We start from the raw sequence: 12,352 nt of genomic DNA, 5'->3' as shown, positions 1-12,352 counted from the left end.
AAGAAGCTCCTGGCTCCTGGCTTCGGATCTACTCAGCTCTGGTCGTTGCAGTCATTTGGTGAGTGACCAGCGGAATGGAAGACCTCTCTCTCTCTCTGGCTCTACTTCTCTCTGTAACTCCTCTGTCTTTCCAAAATAAATAAAATAATTCTTTAAAAAATATAAAAAAGATTTATCCTATAGCTAAGTCTTTGTAAATTGCAAAGTCACCTTCAGAAGCAAAGGTTAGTTTCTGAAACTGTCCATGTCTAGCTCATGCTCTAAAATGTTTCCTTTTATGATTGATATATTCTTTTCAATTAGGATCTGTCATTTATATTTGATTATTTGTTTATTTTAGCATCAAGCCACCTTTTGGTGAGTCACTGAATCAGTGTACCATTTATGTTTGTCTTGAAGAGATGTATATCACTTCTTTTTTTTTCTGTATCACACATAGCAGCTGTTAGATAACCAAACAGAATCTTACAGTATCCTGCAGTGCAGCTTTCAGAGAGTAAATGATTTTAAAACAATCAGAGGAGTTTAGATAGACTATTGCTGAATCCCAGCACTCTCAAATTTTTCATCCTACATAAGGAATTTCCAGGTGAGGTTGTAAGACTATAATTATCAAAGCCAAACCACTTTCAAATTTGTTTTTAAAACAGTCACCAAGTACAAAAGCCATGTAAATACTGTATAAGAAATGAAATACAAGGAGAAATTGAAAAATTAATTTATTAAATGAAGAAACAAAATATTTGCATCAATGACTGCAGAGAAACAGTCCACAAAAGTTCACATCCACAATGTATCGGCTGAGAAATACTGGCATATACACTCTTAACCATGGCACTAATGCTGTAAGGTGGCTTCCAGGGAAATGCTGTATTTGATGATGGAGTCTAATGCTTATTTTCCCATTTGCAAGACTGAAAAGATTAAACTTACATTCAGTGCCTTGAATTAGGCATTCATGTCGTAACATAAATATCAAGAGATGCTGCTACATCCTTTATGAAAGATGATACCAAAATGATAAATTCATTTGCCTTCAGAAGCTTTTTCTCAGACTCAGTGGGTCGTTTTGCTCCATATGCCATACATTTTGGTGATAATTTCTGTGAGTAACTGGTGGTAAATGAAAGAACACTTGTTCAGAAGGCTAAAGGCCCACTCAAGACACTCACTGTGGATGGCACTTCTTATTTCCTTCAAACAGTAAAAAAATAACAACCTGCTTATGGATTTGAATAACTATAACAACTCTTTAAATGTGCATGGCACTTTAGAAGTATTTTCAAAGCATCTTCACAGTTACAATTTAATTTGATTTTTCTGACAACCTTGTGAGGTAGGCTGGGCAGGTATAGCATCAAAATTTAGTAGGTGAGCAAATGAAAGCATAAAGGAATTAAGTAACCCAAAGGGCTGGACAGGGAGATCCCAATCGCTATAGTGGGATGTCTCCAGTATTGACAAGAGAAAGTCGAACAAGTTTGGTGATCTTATTTTGGTATATTTTTAGGAAATACTTCATCCCTATCCAGCCAAATGACAGTGATTCAGTTGCAACAACTGTCCTGACGAATTATGGCATGAGATTTAAAGACAAAGCATTTAGAGTTTTACAAACTGAAATTATAACTGAAAGACACATTTTTAATTCCCAACACATGAAGACATTTTCTGGTTTGCTTATGTGTTTTGGACAACACAGCCCCACAGTGTGAACTGTAAGTCTGCCATTTCAGAGATATTAACATAAATAATATAAAAATAAAAATTCTCAGTTCACCATAACTTATATTTTCACCATGCAGAAAAAAACAGCAGTGATTTCTGTCCCCCTAAGTGAATGGCCATGCATATCCCCAAAGCTGAGGTACCTGGAAATCAAAGGTTAAAACTGACAAAACATTCAATTTGGTTATGGAGCCTCTGTCCTTATAAATGTGTTAACTGGGCTTTGTGAGTCTCACAGAAATCACTGTTAGCTTGGTTTGGGTCAATACAGATCTCTGAATTAAAGTGATTTCAAATGTATTTATAAGCTAAGATTTTCTAATGGTTTTTGAGACAGGCTTCCAAGACTGGGAAACACCAGCCTCTCCATCCCTGTCTAATTCCGAGCAAGCACAGCCAGTGACAGGCCAGTGGACCTCTGAATCCCAAGGCATGGCCTGCAGACATTTCAGGTGGATAAAGGGCACCTTCACCTCTAACATCAGCCATTGTAAAGCTTCAAGGTGAGAATGTCTATCTCACAAAAGAGCTGGAAAATATCTGGTGTCAATGAACACCACGAACTGGTTTGATACAAACACACACTTGGAATGACTTAGGAATGACCTTAGTGTTCTAATCATTATTTGGGAACTAACCACAAGAGGATGCTTGAATAGCTTAGCTTTCTGTTATTCACAGTTGGTATGTATTTCAAGGGTTGTGTTGCGTATTATAAATGTGCATCTACCTATGCACAACATGCCCATGGAAGTACACATTGTATGAAGTATTCTTTTGATTATATAAGCGCATAGTTTATTGAGGCCTATTAAAATGGGCAAGTGGTAGATGGTGTGCTAACAGGGAGAACAAAGACAATCTTAAGTTTTATTCTTACTTGGTTAATAATAAACCAAAAAAGGATCTGTTTCCTGGACATGTTCTCAAAATCAAACCACAAATACAGATAAACCAAGAGAATTTAAAATGAGAAAAATATCTCATAAAAGTAAAATTGATGCTCTATAGTTTAGGCATTTATTGATATATTTCTATGGAACTGTATAAAAAGAGTAAACAATATGTATGCCCTGTGAAAGAACATTTACTACTTCATTGACCCCTTAATATATAGTGGAAATTGATTACCAAATTGCACATTCATTTCTGTGTACGAAATCACTAATAAATTTGACACCATGAAGAATTGCAAAGGAAAACTATAACTGTGAAGTCCATTCAAAAAAAAGTTTTGTGGACTACTATGGTCAGGGAAGTGAATCCCTACTCCATTTGGTAAGAGTGGCCCCTTTGTAGATTGTTCAGATTTTACTCTAATCCTTATTCTCAACTGGTATTATTTTTATGGTCAACTCTTTCTAGGTATTTTGTTGTCAAGATTTTAATTGTAGAAATATTAGCAGTGGATCCAGGCATTTATTTCTAAGACAATTGAGGGTATTCTATCCAATTCTCTTTCATGAAATAAACAGCATTGCAGAGTGAAGGAGAAATGCCACAGAAGATAAAAAAGTATAGGAGGGTAAAATTGGAAATCTAGTTAGTTCACATTAACTCACAATTATGCCAAATCAAAATATATTCAATGAAAGGTAAAAAATTTCTGTTCATTTTATCTCTTCTATACTTTAAAGAAAAGTTTCTGAAATCAATCTGTAACTAAGGGTGGTAGTGAGGAAAGTCATTTTTCTTCAAATACTGAAAATCCAAATGCCCATATACCCGCATGCCTCACTGGGTGAAATATTTCTGTGGCGTTTTCAGAAAAATACAAGTTAACCAAGGCAACTTCTGTCTAAAACTCACCTAGCAGGTAAGGAGTGAGGAGGCAGGGATGGAGACTCTGAGTCTTATTTTCTTCTTTCCTATTTAACGCTAATAGAAATTTCTGAGAATCACCCAACAGCACTCAAACTTGGTGAGGCTTAAGCCCACCTTCTTGCAAATTATCTTCCACCATCCTGAAAATTAAGTATTCTACTTACACAAGCCTCCATCATGCGGATGTTTCAACAACTCGCCCCCACCCCCATCTAGAAATTCTTCAAAATATGGAGGTTTTATAACCAAGTTCCGAATTAAATTTTACAGTCATGGATCATAGGGGAAAAAAAGTTTCGAAATCTAGGCTCTGCATTGCAGGGTGGCTAGAGTTGGCTATGTACAAAAAGCCCTAATGACATGAAAATGGAACATTTATTCAAAACTCAAACCTGAACAGTACTCCCTGAACAGGAATAATAATGTTGCTGACAGAAAAACCCCAGTAACCTCTGGTTATTAGTACAGCTTTTGGGTAAAAACTATGCTCAGAGAAGATAAATCGTCAGGCTACCCAGACACAATCCAGAAAACAAGGGAAAGCTCTTCTTTTTCTACCTGATGTATCTAACCTTCCCAATACACACTTCAGGGGTGTCTTATCAGTAAAAAGGCCAGTAATGCCTGGAAAAACAGAGTCTAACCTGGGAACTGTGGTGCCCTGGGCTGCCTCTTCAACACTCAGAAGTTTTCCTGGCCTCTCCCCCATAGTTCCCACATACCCAAAAGCTCTATAAAGAGCAGCAGCTCACAAGGAGTTGACAGCTGACTTCCTGCCTTGCTCCCTGTGTAGGTCTCATTACTTCTATGAATAACAGGTATCAACCCAGAAAACAATATGCCTGTGCCCTGAGAGACCTCAGGTCACATTAAGCAGAGCAGAGATCATCAGCTTCCAACATCTGACTGGGCTCAAGACTTACTTTACTGCTAGAAGGTGTCTCACGCCTGTTACTAGATGACGTTGTGTCTGACTTTCCTACTGGCTCAGGGGGTTTCTGCCGACGGCAGGCCCAGCAGACACACCTGATCCATGCCACAAAGCTCTCAGAAACACTAGAGGAAAAGAGCTTTTTGCAAGGATGGAAGAACTGATAGAACACGAGCATGAAAAGAATGGCTGTGCAGTACCCAACGAGGAGCTGCAGAACCAACAGAGGCGCACACACATACATGTAGATGTCGGTCTTGAAAAAATACCACAGGAGGAGGAGGGTGGCATTCTCAATGAATCTCATCATGTAGTACACCAGTAGCCGGTACCAATTCTGAGACTTGCTGATGAGCTCAGGGTTGTCGATTTTCAGCTGTACAGCAGACCAGCAGAACATGTTGATACCAGTATACAGTAAAGTCAGGAAGCAGAGCACAATAGTGGTGCCCACACGACTGAGCGCCTTCTCTATGTTCTCAGGGAATGGGGAGCCACTGCACCAGAAGAGGATCCAGGGGTACAAGAAGAAGCTGAAGAAGTTGAGGAGTATGACGGCCACCACCCAGGTCTTCAGAACAGAGGTAAAGAGGACCAGGACTGTGACTCGAGTAGCAATCTCAAAGCTCCTCCAGAGGAAGATACAGACATAGGCCAGAGGCTTCACTTTGACCTCGTACTCATCATATTTGATTTTGATGGCTAGGATGTTGCAGCGCAAGGCTCCGTACACAATGGACAGCAGGGATAGGGTCATTAAGAAGCCTGGGGAGAGAAGAGAAAGAGCACTGTCAAGTCTCACCTCCACCAGGAATCCTATTGCAGCATACTCTGTCAGGGCCCCACACATAGTCTTTGAACCCTACAGTTTTACATACACAGGCTGACTTCCAGCAGTCCATATATACCTAATGTGCCTGAGGACTTTATCCAGAACTAAGGGAAGGCAGCTCTGCCCAGGGACCTACCAGACCCAACTGCTGGGGAATTAATAACCCTAGGAGATCCCTCAATATCCCAAACCCAGACCTAATATCTTAGCTCCCCCATCCCTTGGGTAGAACCTCTGAGGCATGTGTTCTAGACCATTCTCCAGTGTTTCCTCATAGGATTAACTTCTAGTTGCATACTTTGATAGTTGTCTAACAATGCTCCCTTTGTTGGCTGCCCTCTCTTCTCTGCCTCTTCTTTTTTCCTATGCTTCCTAAACCTTCCCTCAAAATATATGCACTCAAATCCTTCTTTTAGGATCTGCTTCAGGGGCAACTCAAACTAAAACACATTCCCGATTCCGTCTTGGTCTGTTGAATACATAGAGTTCTTCCCATGGTAAGTTTTGTTTCCTCCACTGGCATATAAGCTCCAAGGCAGTCAAGACTGACCATGCCCAATATTTTCTCTTGATGTCCATCAACAATTACCAGCAGTGTATACACAAAGAAAATGTACTAAATACTAAATTTATCATTATTTACCCTCTATCTGCGGGATCTTTAAAACTTACTTATTGACTAGAATGTTAACTTTGGTTGCATTCTTAAATTCTGCAGAGGGTGGAAGAAATGAGAACCGGTTACTAACAGTCCATCTGTCTTGAACCGAAAGGCCATAGTATTTGAAGAAGTCTCAACTCTATGGTTTAAATTTCTTAAAAATTACTTACAACTAATACATTTATCCACAGAAAAACAGTAGCAGTTTGTGGCTCATTTAAACTGAGCATAGTAATAGGTTCCAGAGCACAATATTGTTGGTCTTGAGTTCTATTATCTAACAAATATGCTGCCAATCCATGAGCACAGACTGTGTGGTTGAAACTAAAATATAACCACCTACTGCAGGCTGCCAACACTTCCACATATTGGCACAAGGATGGATGGGAGGCAGAGCTTTGAATTAAGAACTAAGAGTCTACTTCTACTCTTGCTTCACCAATTTACACTCAGTTCTGCTTTCCCATTCATAAAACTGAAAAGATATACCTCTCATGCCTGCTTCTTTTTTACGATTATCTTCAAGTATGTTTATTTCTTTTAATATACTTTATTTTTAGAGCAGCTTTAAGCTTACAGCAAGATTGAGCAGAAGGTAGAGATGTACCCAGATCCCACACATACATAGCCTCCCCCAGTATCAACATCCCACAGTGGAGTGCCATATTTGTTACAATAGTTGAATCTGCACTGACACATCATAATCACCTAATGTCCTTCACTGACACATTATCACCTAAAGTCTATATTTTACATTAAGGTTCATGCCTGATGGGTAACATTCTATGGGTTTGGACAAGTGTATGATATGGCATATGTCATATGAATATCACTTTTTCACTGCCCTAAAAATTCTCTATGTTCTTCCTATTTATCCATCCTCCTTAACCCCTGGCAACCACTAACTGTCTCCACAGTTTCACCTTATCCAGGATGTCATATAATAGGAATCACACAGTATGTAGGATCTTTGTTAACTTTCTTTCACTTAAAATATGCATTTGATAGCTCATTTCTTTTTAGTTTCAAGTAATATCCCAGTACCTAGATGTATCACAGTTTATTTGTTTATTTACCTACTGAAGAACATTTTGGTACATTTTATTTTTTTTGCATGGAGATATTTAGTTGTTCTAGCACCATCTATTTCTGCACTGTATTTCCTCTGCTTCTTTGTCAAAGATCAGCTGACTATATTTTTGTGAATCTATTCTGAGCTCTGTATTCTGTTCCACTAATCTACTCCTTTGCCAATACTACACTGTCTTGATTATTGCAGCTTTATCCATGCCCACTTCTTAAAATGCAATTTCATGTAATTCTGTCCACATAACATAACTGTCTCTACCTAAATGTGTAATATAAAATGCATGTGAATAAAAGAGGTTTTCTTCTTATTTAAGTTCTGAATCAATGGAAAAACCACCTATATTTGGTGAGCATATCTGACAATCTGGTATTTATTTGCTTAGTGTTACTCAAATTATCAACTTTTCTCATACTCTTTTGGCACTGACCTAAATTATTGGTATCAGTCACTAGAAAGTACGGTGCATAGTCATCAAATTTAAAAGATAGAAACACCACCACCGGAGTAGACTGAGAAGTAACCGGATTGAGTTATATTTTTTTAAGAGGCTATTTAGTAGATCTTTCTAAACCAGAACATATTAGCGGTATACTTACAAGTTATCACTCCCTAAGGATCCAGAACTGAGCCTTTTTCTTTTAGTCCTTATATTTTCTCCAAGTGATAAAAAATAATAAGATACTTAAATGTATAACACGAGTTAAATAAATATCATTAGTATAAATTGTGTAGTAATATATGTATAGTATTTATATATTTATTGCCTTTTATAATAACATAAACCCCAAAATTTTTCCAGTATCTATCCATTTTTCTTCTATTAGCCAACTGTTTCCAAATCACATCTTTTTCTATCAAGAGAGCTAGGCAACTATCATCCAACTGGTGCTTAGTAGTAATCAAACATAGAAGTCTTCTGAAAATGCAGAGAAATTACCTGAATTCAATCTCATCAGTCCAACTGTTGGGTACTCACTGCAAAATGCCACAGACAGAAATGGGGCCAGGCAGGGAGATAACATTCGAGAGACGAGTGGCCTGTATAAAATGCTTCAGTATACATTTCAACCGCTAGAATTAAGCTGTTATCTAATGACCAGAATGATGCTCATGCAAATGCCTGTTTATTCAGAATTAAAGTTTCCTGATACCCCTTCTCAAACTTATTTTCCCATTGTCAACACAAAAGTGGATCAGTTACCAACCCTGCCTGTTTAAGTGGCACTTCACAGAAGTTTCACATCTCCTAATAATCCTATTCTCATTTCCTAGATGTGTGTGTTGGGTGGGGGTACATTTTGCTGTTTTCATCTTTTATTAGAAGGTGAGACATCACTTCAGGTAAAGCTAAAAAGGATGCTCTGCAGTCTGAATCTTCAGTAAAATGTCTGAACTTGGGAAATACTTGGGTGGGTGGAATGGACTTTTCCAAAAAATTAGTGAATGGGGCGAGCATTGTGGTGCAGGGGGTTAAGCTGTTGCCTGCAAAGCTGGCCTCCCACATGAGCACTGGTTTGAGTCCTGGCTGCTACACTTCCAATCCAGCTCCCTGCTAATAGCCTGGGAAAAGCAATGGAAGGTGGTTCAAGTGTTTGGGCCCCTGCCATCTATGTGGGAAGACCTGAATGAAGCTCCTGTCTCCTGGCCATTGTGGCAATCTGGGGAGTGAACCAATGGATGGAAGTTCTCTTTCTCTCTCTCTCTCTGTTACTCTCTTTCTCTCTCTGTAGCTCTGACTTTCAAATAATAAATATTTTTAAAAAATTAGTGAATGACTTCAAGGGGGAAACTGAGGCAACCTAAAATGATACAGATTATAGTGGTCTAGGGAAATTACAGGAAGTTAGCACAGTAAGCTCCTGAAAATTGCTATTTTAACCAGATTTCTCAGACGGAGTCACTGGCTCCTGGCTTTGGCCTGGACCAGCCTCAGCTGTTGCAGGCATTTGGGAAGTGAATCAGAGGATAGAATATCTCTTTCTCTGTCTCTCCTTCTCTCTGTGTCACTCTGCATTCAAATAAATAAATAAGTCTTTTAAAATTAATTTTCACCATCTTCCTCATTTTTGGCTCTTTTACCTGAGTGTATGAATCTGCTCTAAGTCAGCTGCATCTAAAACAATATATTTTGCTGGCAAGAGCACACATGATTTTCATGATGGATAGATTTAAGTTCATTTTCATATATTTTCAATCATTTTGTAGGCTGGAAAATTTGTATAATAATTAAGGTAGAAAGGAGGTAGAAAAAGGAAGAAAGAAACAGAAAGGGGGAAAAGGCAGGAGGGAAGGAAGGAAGCAGAAAAGAGAAAGAAGTCTTTTCCTTACCCTGCACTTACTTTGATTTACTACTCACTCTGATGTCTTTCGATCCTCTAACAAACACTTCCTAATCCTCAACTCCTTGAATTCTGCATTCTGGCTTTGGTTTTCCTTCATCTCTACAACATTTGATGTTGTTCATTCCCAGCTTCTTGCAACTCTCACTGTAGTCGTGATCATGTTATTTTTTTCTAATTATCCTCTCACTTTTCATGGCAGCCACCTTGCAGTGCCTACAGAGGCACATCTTTCTCTTCCCACTCAGGAACAATGATTTCATTTTCTCCTTTTATCCCAGGGCCTACCAGATTACTCTTCCCAGACAGTCCATAGATGTCTCAAAAAAATGGACAAAATGAAACTTGTATGTCTCGAAAAATATACTCTTGCACTTCCTTTAGCAGCTTCTGACATTATCATCCCAGATCATCCTCTTTAGAAACCTATGTCTTAGCTAGGGCTCTTCACCTTCGTCTCACTACAACCAAACATATCTTTAAACTCTTGCTACTCAGCACAACCCAAGGACCAGCCGCTTTGGCACTGGTGGGGAGTTTGTTAGAACTGCCCTACCCCAGGCACACTGAATTGGAAGTTGTATTTTCCAGGGGATTTGTATGCACATTAAAGTTTGAGAAGTACTGCTCTAAGTACTACTAGTACCTAGCACAATGAATGGCACAAAGAAAGTAATCAATATATTTATAATGAATAAATTAATAAAAAAGAACTATGAATTGCCTTTTTTCACCATTGAATGAGGAACATTGCCACAGACATGATTGGTGCAAACAAAGAGAATGTTTAAAGCCTCTTACCATGGTGACTCCTGGGGTTATGGGCTTCCTATGCAAATTCATCTATTCTCCATATGCCTTTCTCAATCACAAAGTTGCACCTATTTCCAAAATTTTCTGAGAAGTAGGATCCAAATTAGAAAAACTCTTTGAGATTTAAGTCTGTACCCTAAAAATGCTTCTTGAGGTAAATGAGAAGGCTTCAAAACATGGAGATACAAGAATACTTCAAAAAGTTTGTGGGAAAATGCAATTAAAAGATAAATTTATTTTGGTGCAAAATAAAACTGAAATTCATGCATAGTTTTCTCATAGTAGGCATGTTCCATGAACTTCTTAAAGAATCTTCATATATGAACAATGCAGTATTCTCTGATGACAAGAGTAACTATGAAAGCTAAGCACTGCTTCAGGACATGGGGACCAATCAGGAGTTATCCCAATTATCTTGGCAGTGTCAGGTCTTCCTGGCCAGTCAGTAACTGGCCTTGCTCGATTCCACAGATTACTCCTTGGAGTTAGTTTTGAATACTTACTCTAGTACCCAGTGTTATTCAACTTCAATTTCTACCCTTGGCTCTGACAGTTGGCCAGCAAAATACTGATGAAGAGGTTGAGAACAAGAGAGATCATTATCACCTTCAGCTTACATCCATATCTGCTCCCGGTTCCTCCCAGGTGCTAGTACAAATAGTGCTTTTAGCTTTCTTAACACTTTTATTGAGATCTAATTCAAGTACATTTAAAGTAAATAATTAAATGTTTTTATAATATTCACAGATATGTGCAACTATCACCACAATTAATTTTAGTACATTTTCATCACCTCAAAACAAAACACTGTATTCTATAGCTATTACCCCTCCACCCTCAATATGCACACAGCCTTATGTGACCATTAATCTACCTTCCATATCTACAGATTTCCCTATTCTGGACTTTAAGATGAATGAGATAATATAAGGTTCATCTATGTTATAGCATATAGTCCTTTATTAATTCATTTCTATGGCCAGATAATATTTCATTGTATGGATATACAAGACTCTGCTTACCCAGTCATCAGTTGATGACCATTTAAGTTGTGTCTACCTTTTGGTTATTGTAAATAGTTCTGCTATGAACATTTGTGTACAAGCTTTTGTGTAAACATACTGTTCTTTTCTCTTAGGTTTATAAGAGTGGAGTTGCTGAGACACATGATAACTCTATTTTTACCTGATTTCCAAAGCAGCTGCAGCATTTTATACTCCCACCAACAGCATATGAGGATTCCAATTACTCCCTATTCTCATCAACATTTGTTATTATATAAATTTCTTGATTCTAGCATTCAAATGGGTGTAAAGTTGTGTGTTGTGATATTTATTTGCATGCATTTCTCTGGTGACTAATAATTTCCAGAATATTTCCTGGTGCTTATTGGCAGTTTGTATATCTTCCTCGGTTGCTTTTGGTTCTTAGCAATGAACCAAACTCATAATAGATTTTATATTGTCTTTTGATATACCAAAATGTTTTCCAGAATTCAAAAGTCATATCTGCATAGACTAATAATATTATATAATATAATATGAGCCTTATCCAAAGTCATCAATGAGCACTTAAGATGAAAATAAGGGTAATTCTGTTTTCTCAATATTTTTTAATTCCCTTAATAAAAGCATGAAAAAGCAAAAAACAATTTCCATGCTGGCTATGGCAGATTAGCTTGTTTTGGTCCAATATTTCTACCAAGAACAACTGGATACAAACATTTGTTCAAAAGTATCAGAGAGCTACGGCAGCAGTGAGTAGTACTCCTGGGGCTAAGATCTCAGAAAGAAGAAATGTTCCCAGAGAAAATTCTAAAGATGTTTTTCTGTCTCTCAAGAAATGTGCCCAAATATAAGCAGGTACTAAGGGACTAATAATCTTAACATAATAGTGTCTGCAAATACTAGCTGATAGAATCAAAAAGGGAGAGAATGATCCAACATGGGAAGTGAGATACACAGCAGACCCATAGAATGGCAAATGTCCTAACAGCACTCTGGCCTCATAATCAGCCCTTAAGGCATGCGGATCCGGTTGAAATGCCCATGAGACTATTTCAGGCATGGAAAGCCAAGACACTCTGGGGGAAAAAAAAACCTAAATGAAAGATCTCCACGAGTGAGATCCCAGT

The 12,352-nt window shown here is 38.1% G+C and overlaps 1 protein-coding gene across 1 annotated transcript in view; it reads right to left on the bottom strand.

The window, feature by feature from the left end:
• Positions 1–702: 702 nt before the first annotated feature.
• The window catches only part of XK (X-linked Kx blood group antigen, Kell and VPS13A binding protein), a 54,914-nt gene continuing 43,264 nt past the window's right edge, over positions 703–12,352 (bottom strand). The window contains exon 3 of the mRNA XM_002719830.6: positions 703–5,248. Coding sequence (XP_002719876.1) covers positions 4,422–5,248 — 827 coding nt within the window. The 3' untranslated portion in view covers positions 703–4,421. The remainder of the gene's footprint in view (positions 5,249–12,352) is intronic.

This window comes from Oryctolagus cuniculus, chromosome X (assembly GCF_051225735.1).
Source record: "Oryctolagus cuniculus isolate XC-2025 breed Fujian yellow rabbit chromosome X, ASM5122573v1, whole genome shotgun sequence".
Classification (NCBI taxonomy): domain Eukaryota; kingdom Metazoa; phylum Chordata; class Mammalia; order Lagomorpha; family Leporidae; genus Oryctolagus; species Oryctolagus cuniculus.
This window is presented reverse-complemented; position numbering and strand designations above follow the sequence as displayed.